Source organism: Rana temporaria, chromosome 9 (genome assembly GCF_905171775.1).
Source record: "Rana temporaria chromosome 9, aRanTem1.1, whole genome shotgun sequence".
NCBI classification, from domain to species: domain Eukaryota; kingdom Metazoa; phylum Chordata; class Amphibia; order Anura; family Ranidae; genus Rana; species Rana temporaria.
In genome coordinates, this window is record NC_053497.1 from 40,018,779 (window position 1) to 40,041,468 (window position 22,690).

General features: G+C 45.3%; 1 protein-coding gene across 1 annotated transcript; it reads left to right on the forward strand.

The window, feature by feature from the left end:
- Positions 1–939: 939 nt before the first annotated feature.
- LOC120913371 (olfactomedin-4-like) lies at positions 940–22,690 on the forward strand. The gene is made up of 5 exons (XM_040323251.1): positions 940–1,098; positions 7,200–7,364; positions 8,763–8,975; positions 11,080–11,239; positions 21,477–22,690. Exons 1-5 carry the CDS (start codon positions 976–978, stop codon positions 22,331–22,333), a joined length of 1,518 nt encoding a protein of 505 aa, XP_040179185.1. The 5' UTR covers positions 940–975; the 3' UTR covers positions 22,334–22,690.

The following is a 22,690-nucleotide window of genomic DNA, read 5'->3' on the forward strand; positions in this document are numbered from 1 at the left end:
AGAATAGCATAATGACACAATGATAGCCTGCTGGCCTAGAGCCACAATAATAACATAAAAACCACATCAGACTAGTTGCAACGTATTTCCATTGTAAATTGTGGATTGGCATATTCCAGTGAACTATGGTAATGGTAATTTAGATGAGAAAATGGCAGGAAAAAGCATCTATTTAGCTTGACGCGTTTTGTAGCTGTAGCGCTAATCTTCAGGAGCAGATGCACAGGATATGTCTATAAATATTAAAAGTAAATATAGTAATGAATGGTCATGTAATAACACGGTTAGACTGTAAAAAATTATAGAGTATATTACTCATACTTGCGAGTCTGGACATGGATTCCTTCGCTGCACGCTTTATCAAAAAGTCCCAAATTTAGCTCCTTTTCTCAAAGTTACGGAGGTACATCTAGTTGGCCTCAATAAAAAAGTCCCATATTTTAATTTTTTTTCATGTTCATTAAGTGTCAAATACAGAAAATCTTAGAGCAAGCTTCACCCGAGCCAAGTTTGGTGGTATGGGCAGCAGGGCAAGTAGTAAATAATAAAGGTTTGCTTAGAATGGAGACTTTTATTTCATATTTTAGGAGCCAAAGAGTCACTAAAATTGCCTGTAGGCATTAGGTGGCCATTGGGATGCCCTCAGACCTGCAACTTAATATGCTTGGGGGGGGGGGGGGATAGACTGGTGGAGCTGGATTCAGTAATTGCTATTACAACCAAATAAGGAGAGTGCTAGAAGAGTCTTCTGGGTGGTAAATTTGCAAATCTAACAAAGAGACATTTATGTTCCTTTATCTCTGATGGTTTAACAGTATTTTACAGTTATCAGAATGTCATATCTAGATAACAATAATCCTGGAATTTGGCATTTTTTTTCATCGAAATCTATACATTTTTATAACTTTCTTATAATTTACAGTTTTTCACATCCTTCTTTTATTAATGAATAACAGTGGGAAATAGGGGGTAAACATGTCCCTTTGGGTATATAAAGTGGGACAGCAGACGCTCATCAGTACAGAAGACCAGAGAGGCACCATGTACACCTTCTTCATTCTTCTGCTCACCATCTGGCAGACTCAGGCTGTCACTTTGGTAAGTCCTAACAGAGATTAAACTATATTAACTACTGCCATAATTTTAGGGAAAGTTTTTTTGCAAAAATATTTTATTTATGAAACACAAACCGCAGTTCATATGCAGGTAGAAAATGTGCAGCCAATGTCATTGATTTTCATCTGAAGTTTTTTCTAAATAAATACATTTAAAGAAGAACTATAGCCTTGCATTTAAGAAAACTATGATGAGCTGCAACACTTAAAGGGGTTGTACAGGTAAAACATTTTTCCCCTAAATAGCTTCCTTTACCTTAGTGCAGTCCTCTTTCACTTACCTCATCCTTCCATTTTGCTTTTAAATGTCCTTATTTCTTCTGAGAAATCCTCACTTCCTGTTTTTCTGTCTGTAACTCCACACAGTAATGCAAGGCTTTCCCCCTGGTGTGGAGAAAGCCTCTTGAGGGGGGAGGGGGCGAGCAGGCAAGTCAGGACACTCTCTACTTTGGAGATAGAGAAGGGAGCTGTGTGTTAGTGGGTGTCCTGACCCTCCTGCTCGCCCCCTCCCCCTCAAGAGGCTTTCTCCACACCAGGGAGAAAGCCTCACATTACTGTGTGTAGTTACAGACAGAAGAACAAGAAGTGAGCATTTCTCAGAAGAAATAAGGACATTTAAAAGCAAAATGGAAGGATGAGGTAAGTGAAGGAGGACTGCACTAAGGTAAAGGAAGCTTTTTAGGGGGAAAAAATTACCTTTACAACCCCTTTAAAGCTGAATTCCAGGCAAACAGCTAAATGGAAAAATGAAATATTTATAAGGGAACTGTTTTACCTGTCAAATGATTTGTATTTCTGTCCACTCAGTCCTGAGATTTACACAGCTCTGAAAAGCAGCACTGCTCTATCTGGAAAGACCAGCTTTTACTTTCCTAAAGTTTATTAACACTTACAGGTCTTGTCCCTCATGTAGGCTGTGGCTGCTTTTACCACAGAGGGATTAGAAGATCAGCCCTACTACATTGGCAGAACCGACTATTCTGCTGAATCCCTTCCACTTGGGCTGCAGTGTCTGGGAAGGGAAGCATGTGAGACAAAAATGAAGGAAGATCTGATTGACTCAAGAGATTTGTTTTCAATTTATGGGGCTGTCACACAAAAGCCTTTAGATATATTTTAGGAGTTGGCATACATGGGCATTTGTGCTTTTCTCTTACATCAATTTGTAAATCTTTTTTCACAGCTAAGGCAATATCAGAATTTTTCATTGCAGTATGTATGCAATATATTGCTTTTGGTTTTTACCTTCCTACATAGTCAATACAAAGGTTTCTCAGAGGCATATTGAAATTTGAAGGCAAATGTACCTTTTATTTATCTGACATGTTACCATTTGTCTGTGCTTGATTTACTTCTAATCCTAAAGCTCATTTACACTATCAGGTACATCCACTAATTATTACAATCGAGCTAGACATAAAACTCCAGGCTCTGATGGATTTCCCATTGAGTGGTACAGGCAATTCCGGGAACTGTTGATCCCACATTTGCTGACAATGTACAATTATGAGCTTAAAATGGGACAGCTACTGCCCTCCATGTCGGAAGCTCTGATAGTACTGATTCCCAAACCTCATAAAGATCACCTCCTCTGCAAATAATATAGACCAATTTCACTCATTAATACTGACGTTAAAATTCTGGCCAAGGTGCTTGCACAACATTTAAATACAATCATTACAACCATCATATGGGCTGACCAAACTGGATTTATGCCCGGACGATCGGCATCTATTAATCTACTGGCTCCTGAGCTGTATTGGCTTTAGACACTCACAAAGCCTTCGACTCAGTCGAATGGCCTTATCTTTTTGAAGTTCTAGCTAAATTTGGATTTGGCCCTACCTTTATAAAGTGGGTACAACTCCTGTACTCTAAACCCATTGCCAGATTAAGGGTTAATGCGTCCATATCGGATGCCTTTTCCATAAAGAGAGGCACTAGACAGGGGTGTCTGCTATCGCCGCTCCTGTTTGCGCTAGCAATAGAGCCCCTGGCGTCACTGGTAAGGTCCAGTGAGGAAGTTAAGGGACTGACGATTGGGGGTCTAGAGGAAAAAGTGTCCTTATATGCGGACGATATGCTGGTATATCTGGAGGACCCCCAATCGTCACTCGCAGCCCTGTTTCTGTTTCAGATTGACCAGGAGGCACCAATTACACTACCCCCCGCGTGCCCACTACAAATACTTCAAATCTTTCGATATCTCGGAGTCTTGATAAAACACCCAATCTCCTCTTATACCAAAATTAATTTGGACCCCCTTATCAGTACATTAAAAAATACCCTGAAAACATGGAACAACCTCCCTCTTACACTGTTAGGAAGAATAAACATTTTTAAAATGATCTATCTCCCACAATTTCTGTACATCCTGAGCAATTCACCAATATATATATAACCAAAGCAAAATTTAAAGAGATGGGGGCCAGATTCAGAAAGAGATACGACGGCGTATCTCCTGATACGCCGTCGTATCTCTGAGTTCCGACGGTCGTATCTATGCGCCTGATTCATAGAATCAGGTTACGCATAGATATCCCTAAGATCCGACAGGTGTAAGTGTCTTACACCGTCGGATCTTAGGCTGCAATTCCAGGCCGGCCGCTAGGTGGCGCTTCCGTATTATTACGCGAGGAATATACAAATGAGGAGTTACACCAATTCAGAAACGAATGACCGCCCGGCGCTTTTTTTTTACGTCGTTTGCGTTCGGCTTTTTCCGGCGTATAGTTACCCCTGGGTCTATGAGGAGCAGCCAATGTTAAGTATGGCCGTCGTTCCCGCAACAAAATTTTAATTTTTTACGTCGTTTGCGTAAGTCGTTCGCGAATAGGGCTGGACGTAATTTACATTCATGTCGAAAGCATGACGAGTTGCCAACGTCATTTGGAGCATGCGCACTGGGATTCAGTCGTGGCCGGGGCATGCGCAGTTCGTTTGGCGCGGGGACGCACATCATTTAAATGATACATGCCCCCTACACGCCGAATTTAAATTACGCTGGGTAATTTACGCTATGCCGCCGCAACTTTACAGGCAAGTGCTTTGTGAATACAGCACTTGCCTGAAAAACTTGCGGCGGCGTAACGTAAATGAGAAACGTTACGCCAGCAGAAAGATCCGCTGATCTTTCTGAATCTGGCCCATAGACTCCAGAATTACCACTTTGATCTGGAGGGGCGGTGTGGTGAGGATCGCTAAGCAAACTTTACAGCTACCTACTTTGGAGGGGGACCTGGCACTCCCCTGTCTCCAAACGTACTATATTGCTTCACAAATGGTGCATGCCCATTGGTGGTTTCATCCTGAGGCCAACAATGCGGCACGTTCCGCTCCTTTGAGGAATTCCAGAGAGACTTTGGACTCCCACGCATGGCCTACTTCCAATATCTACAGATACAACATACCGCTGCCGCACAATTCGGGCTGTGAAATATAGAGATGCATACGTCTCCACTTGAAAACTTATTGACTGATCCCTCCCACGTCAAACTAGTTTCCTCTTACTATAAGACTCTACTACACTCCACGACCACTAGGCTTACCACCATTGAATAAAGATGGCGCACAGACATACCTGAGCTGACGGAGGAGATCTGGGGTGAAATTCTTCCGCTCCAGGTGCCCTCCATCATCTCCTCAAGGGACAAGGTGATCCAGACCAAACTGCTGTATAGATCGTATTTTACACCATATTTGTTATATAGACTGAAGAGATTCTCCACTCCTGTGTGCACTCAATGTGGAATGGCCGATGGCACGTTCTTTAATCTGATGCGGGAATGTGCGCCGATCAGGAAGTTTTGGTCGGATGTTACAGCCTTCATCAGCTCTGTAGCTGAGATACCAAACATTTGTAATCCTCTTAGATGTCTGCTGGGATATGTTGATGATGAAGCATTGTCCAAAAATGTGCAATCCTTTATACGCATAGTGATGTTTTACGCAAAAAAAACGATAACCATGCACTGGAAATCCCAATCTGCACCAACTATAAAGTTCTGGCTTACCATTATCAACCAAGCAATACCACTATAAAGGTTAACATACAAAGCTAGAGGATGTCCAAAGAAGTTCTCCAAAATATGGAACTCCTGGGTTACCTCAGATAGTACCATACCACCTGCCACCTAGGGCTCAACTCGTAATAGGGATATTATGGTCCAATTACTGCCAGTGCCTACGCCCTGACTAGAGTATGCTATGCTGTGTGCTGATGTTTTCTGTGTACTGTTTCACACTATTCACCAGTATACCTGATTAATGTATTGCACTATGTTTGCAGCGTTGTTCGCTATGACTATACGCCTGTGTAACTATTACGTGTTATGTTTATAAAAAACAATAAAAAAAAATATTACAATCAAAATCCCTGTATGTTGACAGCATTAGAAAGTATTTCAGGTTGAATGAAATAGTTCTCTGGCTATAGTGTTTAGCTGGTTAGATACATTTAGCTAGATTCAGGATGGCGAGCGCATACTTGCGGCGGCGTAGCTTAAGGTATTTAGGCTACGCCGCCGTAAGTTAGCGAGGCAAGTACATGATTCACAATGTACTTACCTGCTAAGTTACGGCGGCGTAGTCTAAAGCGGGCGGGCGTAAAGGCGCCTAATTCAAATTTGTCTGAGGGGGCCTGTTTTATGACAATGAGGCTTGACCCGACGTGATTGACGTTTTTTTTTAACTGCGCATGCGCCTTGCGCCTACATTTCCCAGTGTGCATTGCGGCTACGTCCGCCGCACGGGCCTATTGATTTTGACGTGGACGTAAACAACATAAATCCCTATTCACGGATGACTTACGAAAACGACGTAAAATTTTCGAATTTCGAAGCAGGGACGGCGGCCATACTTTAACATTACTATTCCAACTATTTGATGGAATAACTTTAGGCCTGCTAATGCGTTACGTAAACGGCGTAAATGTACTGCGGCGGCCGGGCGTACGTTCGTAAATAGGCGTATCTACTGATTTACATATTCTACGCCGACCGCAATGGAAGCGCCACCTAGCGGCCAGCCTAAATATTGCAACCTAAGATAGGACGGCGCAAGCCGTCGTATCTTAGATATGTTTAAGCGTATCTCTGTTTGAGAATACACTTAAACATAGGTCGGCGCAGATTCTGAGTTAGGTCGGCGTATCTACTGATACGCCGACCTAACTCTACCTGAATCTAGCTAATTGTATATGAGACCTTTTGTAACGTTTCCTGGTATTTTTTTCTTTATACTCCTGTGCCATGATAATTAGGATTTCAACTGATTTTCACTTGGCATTTCCTCAGTTCAATGGTTATAACTGTTTATCCATTTCTGAGAATTGAAGTAGGTTTTAAAAACCCACAATGTAGTGCATAGAACATTTTGATTTTTAAGGCTAAACACCAGGGTAACAAAAAAAAAATGCCCCTGCAATGGGTCTCCTTCGAAACATACTACAAGCCATAAGAGCACTTTTTGTGCCTAGGGTAACAATGAAAAGTGCCTACTGTATTCTTGATCTACTGACAGCCACCACTCTCCTCTTCGCTATGGCTTGTGGAAGGATCCCCCGCCATCTTCACTTACAATGCCAGACTGATGGTCCTGCACTGTATGTATTGGTGGCTCAGCTATGACCACCAGCTAAAGTGCTGAAAAGCAGAGGCTGTGGGGGATCGGTTGCATGGAAGGAGAAGCCCATAGGAGCGAGGAATAATATAGGTAAATGTGCTATTTTTTTATTGGTACTCTAGGCAAAAAATTGTATTTGACCCCTGCATTAGGGGAGCCCCACTGGAAGAGCACATTTTGAAATTTCTCTGGATTTCACCTTTACCTTTAGTTGGAACATGTTCTACTGCAAACCATTTATTCTCAAATCTCTATGCATTTTGCCTGCTCTGGAAATACATGAGGAAGCATCTGGTGTGAACTAAAAGGCAATACCAGTATATTTAACATATTGTTGAAGTTATTTTCATAATGAGATAGAAATATTAGAACCCTTCTAAATGATTCTATTTTATTACTTTTTGTGTATATCTGTGAGAGCAATGTATGGGTTAGTAATGTGCATGTTTTATCTTTTACAAGACGCAGAGTTTGATCTCTGAATCTGGATCTGGATTCCTGGATGAGAATGGAGTCTGTTACTGCACCGTCAATCTCCCAAATACCACCTTCCCGGCTGACCGCTTTGAGAAGCTGGAGATAGCAAACCGCAACCTGACAATCACTGTGGAGAAGGAAATTACTAAGGTATGAATACCATATCTTCTATATATAAGGAGAGACTATAGATTAACATACCTCACAACGTTCTGAGATGAGAAAAGACACAACCCTACAATGCACCATGCCATGAAGAATTGATATGCAAGAAATCATTGGTTAACACACAAGTGATTTTTTTCACCACTGCTTTTTCTTTATGCCATAGCATTTTTTACATGATTGTGTATCAGCGTTTTATTTCTTTAAGCATTGTTTTAGCTCCTTCTAAAATGGCTCTAGTCTCCGCTCTCTTTAATAGATGCCTCATGAAATCTTTCTTTATCCACTTAAGGACCGCCTCCTGCACATATACGTCGGCAGAATGGCACGGCTGGGCACAAGCACGTACCTGTACGTCCTCTTTAAAAGCCCAGCCGTGGGTCGTACACCCGCGACCCAGTCCGAAGCTCCATGACCGCAGCCGCGGGACCCGCGGACCCAATCGCCGCTGGAGTCCCGCGATCGGTCCCCGGAGCTGAAGAACGGCGAGAGGTGTGTGTAAACACACCTTCCCCGTTCTTCACAGTGGTGCTGTCATTGATCGTCTGTTCCCTGATATAGGGAAAGGCGATCAATGATGTCACACGTCCAGCCCCGCCCCCCTACAGTTAGAAACACATATGAGGTCACACAAGAGAAGTATGTTTTCTTTTTTAAGATTCATACTTACCTAGGTGGATACAGCATTGGACCGATGCTGCATCTGTCCCCTTCACTGAGAACCAAGCCACCGAACACTGCCGATGGCTCAGTTCGCTCACCTCCCCAAGCGGAGAACTGCTGCCTGTCAGTCAGCAGCACTCCTGCTCTGCTCCTCCACGCTCATTGGAGCGCAGAGCTGCGGAGGGGAGCGGCCATCGCAGTGTCTCAATGGCTCTCTAAGAGGCTGATACTGCCATTAGTCCAGGCAGCTGGTGGATCCAGACATCTTAAGTCGGGATGAAAGGCTGCCTGGACTGATCTGTGTGATGTCAGCAGAGTCAGGTCACCTCCTGTGACCCACTGAAAACGGGTTTCAGGAGTGCAAAACAAATTTCACACCAATGCCCATAGTAGAAGCCCAGCCAGACAAACAAACAGGCTGGACTTTTCCTTTAATTTTGTTCTGGTAAAAGGGAGAAAGGTTTAAATATGTTAGATTTTTATTGATGTGTGTTTTGCGGGAGATTTGCCCTCACTTTATGTTAAAGGGGCCATAGAAAACAACCTGTTAGAAATTTCCACCCTTCACCACGCTATCCAAATCTTAAAAAATAGTTAGTCTTAGGTATTAATTTTTTTCTATGTTATAAAAAATGAAGAAAGGTTTGTTTTCAGATATATGTTCAGCAGACCATAAGGTATACTGACAGTAATACATACAGGTGTGATATCTCTGTACAGATCTACATCTATCAGAGTACATTGATCGTGTACATAGAGCAACTGAAGAACCTGACCAAACGTGTGGAGATCATGGAGAACGGAGGTTACTCCTACACTGAACTGGACTTTGAACTCATCAAGTTGGAGATCAAAGAGTTGGAGATTCTCATAGTACAGCTGAAAGAGTCATTTAATGGCTCCAATGTCATCATAGAGATTCTCTACCAGGAGGTAAGACAAAACTATGTATTCTCCCCAGTGGTTGGCAATCAAAGCAGGCCTAAACTATCAGAATCATTGATCTATGTTATAATATATTTTTTCCATGAATGTGTATTCAGTCATTCCCAATAGTCTATTCTCTTCATAGATTTTCTCTTGGTTGCACTGCATTTAGTAGTGTATGTTAGAGCTTTCATCCGATTATCTTTCAGCCATGATTGCCATCATGTGTAGCCAGGGTCAAATAAATCTGTCTTGAGGTACAGTACTGGCGCCTGTAGCTTGCAACAAATGACAATGAAACATTAGCTTTAACCAGTCAGATTTTTAGTTGGCAACATCTGGATTGGGGACATCTAGCAGGTGTACAATAACTTAATCAGCTCCACCTGACATGTTTCTCTCGAAAGGGCGTCTTTATGTTTCCCACCCATTTTTATATCTATTTTATAAGTCATCACTGAAGACCTAGATGTGAAATGCATGGCCCACCACTGATTCTCACAGTAGTGTAATGACCTTTTACTTTTTTTAAATTTTTAAATTCAAATATAGCCTGTCCTCATATCTTTTAATTCAACAAAAATCATCCCACATATGTGCATTTAACATATCTTATGCTTGTTATTTCAACGTGCAAATATAAATTGTACAGACATCCAAAAGCCCCAAGACTGCTGCTGGGTGCCACCATCTTGGATGTGATGTCAGCAACCCCAGCTGACTCATAGAGGGCCACCATTAGAAATTGTTGGGCCCCATACAGCCTGCCTGACAGTCTATATAGTCCTCTCTCTGTCCCCGCCCCCTGCTGCTCAACTGGTGGGGCCAGAGTAACTTTTAATTAAATGCTAGGAACCACAAACCCAGGAATTACTGTGCATGTGCTCATATGTACTTGAAGAGTCCTTTCTCTGCCCCCAGGACCCCTGCTGAACTGATGGGGCCTGGCCACATAAAGAAGGACCAGCTCTACCCTCCTATCCCTGGACTCAGAACTGTTAATTAAGTGACACTCTATATTCCCCTTTGATCCTTCCCTGACTGATACATACAAGTTTATATAAGGAGGTAAGGGAAGGAGCAGTGAAGGGCAGGAAATGGACCAGCAGAGAAGGTATTTAGATATTTCCAGAGAAGGAGAGTGCTATGACGACCAAGCAGGGAGGGGCTGTGCTAAGGAATTTTACCCCGGGGTTAATTTTTACCCCCTTCTTACCTGGTTTGCTGGGTAGACCTATAATAGTATACTCTCCCACCCAGCTAATCCAGCCCAGTCCAGCTACAACCCGGGTCCTGCACCACCATCTTGTTTGTGAGCTAGCTGTCTCTTTCAGGTCCTAACAGCATTATGAGAGTGCTATACATAGTCCCATAGACTCCTGGGATGCAGGATGTGGCTATCTCGGGAATGTTTCAGATTAGGAAACCTCATTTGAGAAAGGCAGAAGCACTGGGCTGCACTCCACTGAAAATAATGGAGATATTTTAACCAATAAAAAAGATTTCTCTGCTTAAAAAAAAATATATATTTACATATATACAGTATATATATATATATATATATATATATATATATATATATATATATATATATATATATATATATATATTAATATATATAATGATGTAATCCACCAAATGCAGCTCCAACCTACAGCTGGCTATAGACATCAGTCCTTTTGCATTCAGCCCGTGGGCTGAATGAAGAAAATTAACATATTCTTCCATCCACACAAATGAGGTGGATGGACAATCCCCCCACCGGGGACCTTGTTGTGCAATAGGGGGAACCACCGCTGTCAGGACACATTGATCATAGGATTGCCTACAGCCGCTGAGCAGCAAAAGTTTTCCATCATGTCCATTCAACAGAACTGGATCAAACAATTTACTTCTGATAAACAGGGACGGCCACACACTGATTGGAAATTAAGCGGGTCTTTGCTGAATCGGTTGGATCCCGATCATTGTATAGCCAGCTTTACAGAAGAGAGATTTCCACCAATCATTTCAGTGAGGAGGATGGGGTCATGTTCAATTTAAAAGCAGTCATAAGTATAATGTTCAGTTTCAGAACTGTTCTACCAGCTTGTCTGTATTTTCTTTGTAGATCCATAACATTTCCATTATAGTGAACCAGTTGGAAATCTATGATAAGAACAATGTGCTGGTGATCAGACGGGAGCTTGAGGCTCTGAAGAAACGCCTGGAGGATTGTGAGAAAAACAATACAAAACCAAGCTATCCTTCCCTTCCTTCACCTGATATTGGTAGGTTAAAAGAAAGACTTAATTATAAGTGTAAGTCCACCCTAAAATAGGGTGACCACATTTCTAAACTATCATTCAGGGACCCCCTCCCTTCCCAAAAATCAGCTTGTGCTGTAACAAATCACTGCACAGGGATTTTACACAAGAGGCGGGATTTTTTGATTTCTCCAATCACAAGAAGGGGGCGGGAATTGTGCTCCTCCAGGCAATCCTGGCCAGGACAAGTATTATCAGTGAGTAAAGCGGTGATGTTGCGCCCTTTTTTGGGGGCATCAGATTGGCCCGGGGGGGGGGGGGGGGGTGTGTCAGTTTCATTCCGGGACACTGTATTATCCTGGAATGAATGTGCCCGGGACAGACCTGAAAAATGCGGGACTGTCCCGGGCAATCCGGGACACGTGGTCACCCTGCCCTAAAACTAAAGTCCTTGCATCTACAGACATCCACAATAATCTAACCTACCTAGCCCTGTAAAGAAGAAATCAGTATACATACCTTTTTTGAAGCTGATCCGATCCGGTCTCCAGTGGCAGAAGCTCTGCAGAGGACACAACTGACAACGGCTGTGAAATGAATGGGAAGTGACGTCACCCATAGACTCACTTTGGGGCTTCCGCTATCGGACGTGTCCTCTGCACCCACCTCCACAGCGAAGCCGCCGCTGACAGCTCAGTGGGATCGGGTCGGATCAGCTTAAAAAAAGGTATGTATACTAATTTCTTCTTTACAGGGCTAGATAGGTTAAGCTCTAACAAGCAGGGACCTCTGATTACTCGTGTATTGATTTGTGCTGTAACTGTACTGTCTGCCTCTATTTTGCAAAGTGGTGTCTAAACTTTTGCCACTATATTGATCTTGTATAATAATAATATATACCAAAGTTAAAACAATATACAGCAGCCATGGGCCCCTGCTCACATTTTTGCATTTTTGGTGCACTGTATGCAAACCTGTCATGCGGGAAACTGCCTTTGCTGTTCTCTCCATCTAAAACAAATCTAGGTACCCTGGTTATCATGCTGAACCTCTGGCTACAATATTTTGAGTCACTGCCCTGCAAAAAGTATAAGGATAATGGGGGGGGGAATTCCATAAAGCTGCTGCACCACTTTTCTGGCGTTAATTCCTCGTTACTATATTGCACCAAATTTATGAAGTATTTGTGACACTTTTGGTTTTGAGAGCGACTCGTGCACCAAATTCAGGTAGGTCTTCTTAAATGTTCCAATTTTACATTGTGTCTCATTGAAATGTAAAAGACCAACTCTCTTTTGGTGTACAGAGAGAAAAACTGTCTCTGACAGATTTAGCAAAAGTGTCTTGAGTGCATTCTAAAAGTGACTCAGCATGAGCCTAATTCAAGTACAAGTTCTAGACAGAAAAAAGCACAAGGATTCCCCACTACGGGTCTTTTAAGGCCTAAGTATACCAAAATACAGGAATCTTATGTTAAAAAGTAGTACAGGCATACCCCGCTTTACGGACACTAACTTTACGTACACTCGTGAGTATGGACATACCCGCGAGTGTGCGTAAAGTGCCTCACAAATATTCCCGCTCCATTAGGGTGACCACATTTCCAAACTGCCATTCAGGGACACACCCCTCTCTCATCTTCCCCAAAAAAAGATGAGGGGGGGGGGGATTGTAGTCTCGGGGGTTAATGGGGAATTTGGCAGTGGGTTTTTTGTCAGGTGAATGTGCCACTTGCCACCAGATGCAGTGCCGCTTGCCACCCATAGCCTGCCACCAGATGCAGTGCTGCTGTCGCTCCCTCTGCATGAGCCGCGTGCGTAGAAGGAAAGGAGTGGCGTCACTACCTGGAGAGTGAAGATCACACCAGTCCCTGCTGCTTGCTGCTGGGTGCCGGAGAAGGAGGAGGTACCGAGGTGGGTGTGGACAGCAGTGCTGCACTAGGCGCAGGCATCGCTCTTGGCCTTACTGTCTGAGAGTAAATTGTCACTGGTTGCAAGATGCCAGGCAGCACCGGCCCTAGCAACCAGTGCCAGAAATGTATTTATTAGTTAGTAGGGGGTGGCTGTGTCCTCTATTTCATTCTGGGACATTGTATTGTCCCGGAATGAAGGTGCCCGGGACCCGGGACAGACATGTTAATTACATAGTTACATAGTTAGTCAGGTTGAAAAAAGACACAAGTCCATCCAGTTCAACCACAAAAAAAATAAACAAACAAAATAAAAAACACAATACAATCCCATACACCCAACTCCATACCCACAGTTGATCCAGAGGAAGGCAAAAAACCCCAGCAGAGCATGATCCAATTTGCTACAGCAGGGGAAAAAATTCCTTCCTGATCCCCCGAGAGGCAATCGGATTTACCCTGGATCAACTTTACCTACAAATCTTAGTACTTAGTTATTTTATGTACATTTAGGAAAGAATCCAGGCCTTTCTTAAAGCAATCTACTGAGCTGGCCAGAACCACCTCTGGAGGGAGTCTGTTCCACATTTTCACAGCTCTTACTGTGAAAAAACCTTTCCGTATTTGGAGGTGAAATCTCTTTTCCTCTAGACGTAAAGAGTGCCCCCTTGTCCTCAGTGTTGACCGTAAAGTGAATAACTCAACACCAAGTACACTGTATGGACCTCTTATATATTTGTACATGTTGATCATATCCCCCCTAATTCTCCTCTTCTCAAGAGTGAATAGATTTAGTTCTTCTAATCTTTCCTCATAGCTGAGCTCCTCCATGCCTCTTATCAGTTTGGTTGCTCTTCTCTGCACTTTCTCCAGTTCTCCGATATCCTTTTTGAGAACTGGTGCCCAAAACTGAACTGCATATTCCAGATGAGGTCTTACTAATGATTTGTACAGGGGCAAAATTATATCTCTGTCTCTGGAGTCCATACCTCTCTTAATACAAGAAAGGACTTTGCTCGCTTTGGAAACCGCAGCTTGGCATTGCATGCCATTATTGAGCTTATGATCAACTAAAACCCCCAGATCCTTCTCCACTACAGATACCCCCAGTTGTACTCCCCCTAGTATGTATGATGCATGCATATTCTTAGCCCCCAAGTGCATAACTTTACATTTATCAACATTAAACCTCATCTGCCACTCAGTCGGGACAGTCCTGGGCAATCCGGGACACGTGGGCACCCTACGCTCCATGCACCCGCACTAGACGGAACTGAAGCTCTGAGCACATAGCCTGCCCTGTTCCAGTGTGCTCTTCCTGTATTCTGGCCGCCTCCCCAGCTCCAGTGACCTCCAGTGACATCACATCCACTTCCCTGTCAGCCACAGAATGCCATCCAGCCTCTCCATAGCACTGCCCTCTGCGCACAGTGCAATGACCGGGGGATGGATTGGAGCGGCCCCCCTTGCATTCAATGAGCTTATTTAAATGTGAGTGTTCCCCTGACGCCCACACTACTGCCCCTGATGCCCACACTACAGCCCCTGGCACCCACACTACAGCCTCTGGCACCGACACTATAGCCCCTGGCACCCACACTACAGCCCCTTACAGGTCCAACTGTCCGCCCCCCCCCCCCCCCCCCCCCCCCCCAATTTTTTTATTTATTTATTTATTTATTTTTTTGCATTACACCTGTAAGGGGCCGATGGTCCCCATGGCTCCTTAGAGGCCCGGCCGGCCCCCTTTTTTTTTCTTTTTTGCATTACACCTGTAACGGGCCCGATGGTCCCCAGGCCCCCCCCCTCGCTAATCATCTTGCGTCAGGAGAGAAGAGATTACACTTTTTTTCGTCAGCACCCCCGCCTGGTTCTCCGCTCCAGGGGGGTCCTGCCTAAAGCTGTGTAAGGGGCCCCAAAATTTGTGATGGCTGCCCTGCTGCTATGTGCTGACTATCTTTACAGATATCATCTCCAGGGCTCCCGACCCAATGCCGGCCTGCAATTCTCAGTTGTTATTGTCAGGTTTTTCCCAGGCACTGATAAAGGGTCATTTTCAGTAGTGGCCACTCATACAGGGCGCAGGGGCAATGCCCCCCTAATCAATGAGCCCAAGCCCTAATCTCCATGCAGGAAGTTGGACGCATGAATTCCATGGGTATTTGCTGGCTGTTCTGTTATCTCATTGTGCTCTCCTCCAATGATCAGACTTGTCCTGACACGCCCCCCTGCACAGCCATTCATTGGGAAGATCAGTGTGCTAAGGTTTCTCCACCCTCACCTCTCTAGGCAACTGAGAACAGAGAGAATGATTTAATTAAAAAAAAAGGGGGAAACAAAGGAATTCATAATGTTTTTTTTTATATCTATTGTCAGGAATGCTGGTAGATCAGACTGTGTGACCGCACAGAGGAACCAAACAAGGTGAGTAGTGAAATAAAGGTGTTTATTTACAAATGTGTGAACCACCAGTGCACAATAAAACGACAAAACAGTATGTACAAATAAAGGGGAATACCGTATTCATAAACGAGCCAAGCCAAGGTCATACACATGGGAGGTCAGTAGATGGGGACAGGAATCAGGACACAGGGAGGACAAGTCCAGGCAGGGATCAAGGATCAGGTCCAGAAATCAGGGTCAAATACAAGCTCAGGTCCAGGAGGTATGACGATACCAGGGCGAGGAGTGATTACACACGCCGGGTATTTATAGAGGCGTGCTGATTGCATTCAGGTCACACCTGAACGCAGGAAGGGCTGTGTGCTCCACACTGCTAAGAACGCCCCGCTGGTGGACGCCAGTACTGCAGCCCAAGGATAACATAGCAGTAACACCAGCAGGGGGAACCTTCCCTGACAGTACCCCCCCCCCAAAGGAGCGGCCTCCGGACGCTCCAATTAGATGTTGCTGGGGAAAGTCCGTGGTGTCAAGCTGGGCAGCAGATAAAGTCACATCAGGTTGGGCCGGATGAAAGTCCATGACTTTTAACAGGGCAAAGTGCAGCTCAAGCTGGGCAGCGGGTACAGAAATCTTAAGTTGGGCAAAAAGTACATCAAGCTGGGATGCAGATAGGGGCAAATCAAGCTGGGCAGCAGACTCCGGGTCGTCGAGCTGGGCAGCAAACTCCGGGTCGTCAAGCTGGGCAGCAGGCTCCGGGTCGTCAAGCTGGGCAGCAGGCTCCGGGTCGTCAAGCTGGGCAGCAGGCTCCGGGTCGTCAAGCTGGGCAGCAGGCTCCGGGTCGTCAAGCTGGGCAGAAGGCTCCGGGTCGTCAAGCTGGGCAGAAGGCTCCGGATCGTCGAGCTGGGCAGCAGGCTCCGGATCGTCGAGCTGGGCAGCAGGCTCCGGGTCGTCGAGCTGGGCAGCAGGCTCCGGGACGTCGAGCTGGGCAGCAGGCTCCGGGACGTCGAGCTGGGCAGCAAGCTCCGGGTCGTCGAGCTGGGCAGCAGGCTCCGGATCGTCGAGCTGGGCAGCAGGCTCCGGATCGTCGAGCTGGGCAGCAGGCTCCGGGACGTCGAGCTGGGCAGCAGGCTCCGGGACGTCGAGCTGGGCAGCAGGCTCCGGGACGTCGAGCTGGGCAGCAAGCTCCGGGTCGTCGAGCTGGGCAGCAGGCTCCGGGTCGTCGAGCTGGGCAGCAGGCTCCGGGTCGTCGAGCTGGGCAGCAGGCTCCGGGTCGTCGAGCTGGGCAGCAGGCTCCGGGTCGTCGAGCTGGGCAGCAGGCTCCGGGTCGTCGAGCTGGGCAGCAGGCTCCGAGTCGTCGAGCTGGGCAGCAGGCTCCGGGTCGTCGAGCTGGGCAGCAAACTCTGGGTCGTCGAGCTGGGCAGCAAACTCCGGGTCGTCGAGCTGGGCAGCGGGCAGGGACACCTCAGACTGGGCAGCTGATGGCACTGAAACAGGCAGGGCAGATGGCACTGAAACAGGCAGGGCAGATGGCACTGAAACAGGCAGGGCAGATGGCACTGGCACAGCAACTTCAGGCTGGCAAACTGGCACAGCAACTTCAGGCTGGCAAACTGGCACAGCAACTTCAGGCTGGCAAACTGGCACAGCAACTTCAGGCTGGCAAACTGGCACAGCAACTTCAGGCTGGCAAACTGGCACAGCAACTTCAGGCTGGCAAACTGGCACAGCAACTTCAGGCTGGCAAACTGGCACAGCAACTTCAGGCTGGCAAACTGGCACAGCAACTTTAGGCTGGCAAACTGGCACAGCAACTTTAGGCTGGCAAACTGGCACAGCAACTTCAGGCTGGCAAACTGGCACAGGAACTTCAGGCTGGCATACAGGATCAGGCTGGCAAACTGGCCGCATAGCAGGTAGAGGTTTGGCAGAATCAGGTTCAGCTGGCATGCAAGCAGACTGGAGCAGGTTGGTTGGTGTGGAGACAGGTTGGGTTACTGGCAGGATCATCTTGGTTGGGAAAAACTTTCGTTTTTTCTTGGGCTTAGCCACAGAAGCTCTGTAGGTAAGGGGTGCAGCAGACTGGAAAGGAGGATTGGGATATGGCAGAGTAGAGGGAACAGTAGCTGGAGGAAGTTTTTGTGGGTTAGTAGGCGGCTGAGAAGAGACAGGTGGGTTGTATGCAGGATAGGTACAGGGAGCAGAGACTGGATATTGGTATCTGGTGGAAAGCAGTGTATACTGAGCTGCGACTGGGGTTGCCATTGGTGATGGACAGATGGATATTTGGGGAGGTGAGTGGTTAATGGCAGGGCTGGAAACAGGTGGTTTGGCTGAAATCAGGAGATCTGACCATGCCTGCAGCACAGGCTGAACAAAAGCAGGTTCACACACACCTTGTCTAATCAGAGACTGCACTGAACTAATGCACTCAGACAACTTCTGCTGGGAACAAGAGGAATAATGTTCATCAAAAGAAACTGGATCATCCTCTAATAACCATATCAAGGATTCAACTTGGTCATGACTGAAGGGGGGAGAGAAATCGTCACTGCCATCAGGAATAAATGACAGGGCTGGCTTTACACACAAACGGATTAATGCTTGAACATCATCATAAGACATATAACCCTGATCCACCATGGAATGGGCTGATCGGATGGCTTCCATCAGCTGGTCACTTGTCCATCCCTCAAAAACCTGGCGACAATACTCCTCATCCTCCTCTGCCAGCAGAGAATAGTAAATGACTTCATTGAAATCCATCTTTAGAGCCACACACTACACCAGTATGATTCCTCAAAGCAATCACGTCTGATCAAGGGATGGCCCTGGTATACTGTCAGGAATGCTGGTAGATCAGACTGTGTGACCGCACAGAGGAACCAAACAAGGTGAGTAGTGAAATAAAGGTGTTTATTTACAAATGTGTGAACCACCAGTGCACAATAAAACGACAAAACAGTATGTACAAATAAAGGGGAATACCGTATTCATAAACGAGCCAAGCCAAGGTCATACACATGGGAGGTCAGTAGATGGGGACAGGAATCAGGACACAGGGAGGACAAGTCCAGGCAGGGATCAAGGATCAGGTCCAGAAATCAGGGTCAAATACAAGCTCAGGTCCAGGAGGTATGACGATACCAGGGCGAGGAGTGATTACACACGCCGGGTATTTATAGAGGCGTGCTGATTGCATTCAGGTCACACCTGAACGCAGGAAGGGCTGTGTGCTCCACACTGCTAAGAACGCCCCGCTGGTGGACGCCAGTACTGCAGCCCAAGGATAACATAGCAGTAACACCAGCAGGGGGAACCTTCCCTGACATCTATACACAAATGTTTTGCCTTTTTTTACTGAATGTGTTGTTTTACAAGGTCAGAGTTTACATATACTTCAAGTAGCATTAAAATAGACTTTTCCTTACCTTATACCTCACTTCCCCCATGTATAGCAAAGCAACAAGTTTACTTAAATGCCCCTCGCCAGCACTATAAACTTACCTTCCACTTGCTACATGCATGGAGTTTGCATGTTCTGCCTGTGTGGGTTTCCTCCCACGCTCCAAAGACATGCTGGTAGGTTAATTAGCCCTAGTATGTGTATCTTTGAATGTGAGTTAGGTCCTTAGATTATAAGCTCCTTAGGGGCAGGGACATGTGAATGTATAATATATACGTAAGCACTGTGTAAATTGATGGCGCTATATACTGTAAGCACCTGTAATAAATAAATAATGGGAGGAAGGACAGAGTGGGCAACCTGAATATTTATGGGACTCTAGCCAATCCCTGGGGAGATGTGCCCAGTAGATGGGGAGAGAGATCCCATAAATAGTCTGAGGCCTGAGTGAGCAGCAGAGTGCAGAGTTTCCGGATCAAGTCCTCCAGGAGAAGACCCCTGTGCAGGGGACCCTGAAGTCAGAAGGAGCCCTCAGGAAGACAAAGAGGTTCCAGCTAGGCTTAGTTGGGGGGGGGGGGGTGTTTGCAAGCTTAAGTCGGGTCTGAAGTGTCAGAAACCATGAATCAGATGGAGACAGAAGTAGAGTTAAATTACACCTGTTTAATAATAATAAATAAAAAGATAAACAGAGTAAGTGTAGTCAAGAACAAAGCCAGAGTACAGGAACCGAATCGGATTATCAGCCAAGCCAAATGTCAGAGAACCAGAGATATACGTAGTAGAACAGCAAGCAGGATCCAGAAGGGATGTCAGCCGAGCATAGTCTTCAACAGGAACGCAGGAGAAAGTCTCTGTGATGTTGACCAAGGCGAAGGCAGAGAGCAAGTGAACTGGAAGGCTTAAGTAGGCAGGACTGAGGAGCTGGATCATCAACAGGTGAGTCACTGTGGAGAGATAGGAGCTGGCAATTAGACAACAGCTGAGCGGCCAGCTAAGAGAAGGAAGGGCTGAGCCCAGCCCTGACATGGAGAAGCTCACAGTAGAAGACCAAGAGAAAGCTAGGTGGAAGTTGGATAGAGTCCAGCTGTTCTATGATGGTGTGAGTCTACATCTCCCTCACTAGGAAGAGCCTGGTGGATATCCACAGTAGTCAACCGATGATCCTGTGATTATGTGAATAAATGACCCCAGTGCTGAAAAGTAGTGACTGTGTAGCTTTTAAACTCTGGAAGGAGTATTAGTGACCATCAGTTTAGAGATACTGTGGGACATTAATTCCGTGTGTACAGTGCAGCCAGAAAGTGAAGGAGTCCTCAAGGTATACAGTTCTACAGTTTATCTGGGTAACCAAAGCTCCCTCTGTAATCCAAGTTCAACATTCCTAATAAAAGCTCAAAAAGTAACTCCTAGACTGTTTGTTGGAGCTAGTGGAATAATGAAGAAAATGCTGTGTGCCTGGCTGTGTGTGCCCTATGGGTGAAATAAGACCAAATTCACCAGTGGTTCTTATAGGGGTGCACTACATCCTAAAAATATATATATAGATAGATATAGATATCTATATTATATATATATATATATATAGATAGATAGATAGATAGATAGATAGATAGATATTGGTAGGGTAGATTTTTCAAAAGCCCACTTGAGTGTTAATCTAAAATCCTGTATTAAGAAGCTTTTGCAGAGCAATTTGACATTTTCCCTCATTTATAAAAACCATACAGAAGTGACAGAGGACTTACAATAACACTCAATCATCCTTTTTTTCCCCATATGCATCACCATTCATGGCCAACCAAGATGATCCATAAATAGAATGGCCCAGATTCAAGAAGCACTTGCGCCCGCGCAACCATAGGTTACGCAGCGCAAGTGCTTTCTTGCTCCGGTGTAACGAGTGCTCCTGATTCAGGAACCTTGTTACACCGACTGCAGGCTAAAATCTGCGCGGCATAAGGCTATTATGCCTCGCAGATTTTAGGCTGCATTCTTGCGGGGGCCGCTAGGGGGCGCTCCCATTGTGATCAGCGTGTAGTATGCAAATTGCATACTACCACTGATTCACAAGCTTGCGCGGGGCCAGGTAAGGAGTTTCCGTACGGCTACTTTTAGCGCAAGGCTGTCCCTTCTAATAGTAGGGGCAGCCAATGCTAAAGTATAGCCGGCCTTCCCGAGCCGTGAAATTCAAATTTACCCTGTAGGATCTTGACACACACATATATACTGGGCCAATTTGGACAGGATCCAATTAACCTACCAGCATGTCTTTGGAGTGTGGGAGGAAACCCACGCAGACACAGGGAGAACATGCAAACTCCAGGCAGATGGTGTCATGGTCAGGATTTGAACCAGCGACCCTTTTGCTGCTAGGTGAATGTGCTAACCACTACACCACTGTGCTGCCTCGGAAGCAACACTGTATCCAATGTCTGACATAACAAAGCAGTCTTAGCAAAGTCATAGCTGACCCAGATTTTACATTTTGCTGCATATATATTTTGTTTACCTTTTGAAATATTTATAGCCATGTGTTCCTTTTGCAGGTACTTGTGTTGATGGACAAATGATCAACAACATCGGTGAACCATTTGTAGTTCAACGAAACACGCTTGGAGCCAATTATTTGTACGGAGGATGGGGGAGAGATTCCCTACCAGGCGCTGATCAGAATCTCCAGTGGGTGTCTCCTCTAAATACTGATGCAAGGATTATGAATAATCTGTACTACTACCCTTCATATAATGATCTCATGCTTTACACAGGTTCTAAAAGAAGGGCCTTTTCATCATCTGAATATGGTCAAGGTGGTGGAATGATCCTGTACAATAACTCGTTGTACTATAACTGCTACAACACTTGGAACATCTGTAAATATGATTTGACAAAGAATGTGATCACCCGAGCGGCTCTCCCTGGTGCCACATACACAAATCGGTTCTCCTACTCATACGCTGATTGGCAGGAAATTGACTTCTCAGCTGATGAAGAGGGGCTTTGGGTCATTTATTCAACAGAGCAGAATGTTGGAAATATTGTTATTAGTAAACTTAATGATACTAGTCTTGCAGTCCTGCAGACCTGGCACACCTCCCATTACAAACCTGTAGTCAGCAATGCTTTCATGGTGTGCGGGGTCTTGTATGCTACGCGAGCCCTCAGCACTACCAAAGAGGAGATCTTCTACATGTATGATACCAAAACTAACGAGGAAGGGAAGTTGAGTGTCCCATTCATTAAGCGAAAGGAGAAAGTACAAAGTCTGTCCTACAATCCTAATGATCACAGGCTCTACATGTATAATGATGGCTTCCTGGTCCATTATGACATCACTTTCACTTCACTATCTAAAACAAAATCTAAAATTATACATTCCAAAATAAACCCTATCCAAATCAAATAGATAAACCAAAATAAAATGAATACAAGCTATTTCATGTTTTATGTCAGATGTTGTAAGACATCCATTTTCTTCAATTATGATCACCCCAGACCAATCATAAGAAAAAGGTATCAATGTGTGAAGATTTCCAGATTCTGACACTCCCCTAGAAAATCAAAATACATCAGTTATTATTAAAGTGGATGTAACCCCACTATCATCCTTTCTAAACTACTGCCATAGTGCTGATTTATAAGGATATACATGCTGCCTGCATCTATCCTTACCTGCCAAATGTCTGTTATGAGAACTGAAAAACTGCAGATTCTGTGGGTGGATCTGTTGTCCGGAGCTCGGTGGGTGGAGTTGTGATGTCAG

Excerpts from the sequence above, each read along its gene's own strand:
- LOC120913371 (XM_040323251.1), top strand. The coding sequence starts at position 976 with ATGTCCCTTTGGGTATATAAAGTGGGACAGCAGACGCTCATCAGTACA. Across the intron at positions 8,976-11,079 it reads TAGAGATTCTCTACCAGGAG|ATCCATAACATTTCCATTAT; the intron begins GTAAGACAAAAC and ends TTTTCTTTGTAG. Across the intron at positions 11,240-21,476 it reads CCTTCCTTCACCTGATATTG|GTACTTGTGTTGATGGACAA; the intron begins GTAGGTTAAAAG and ends TTCCTTTTGCAG.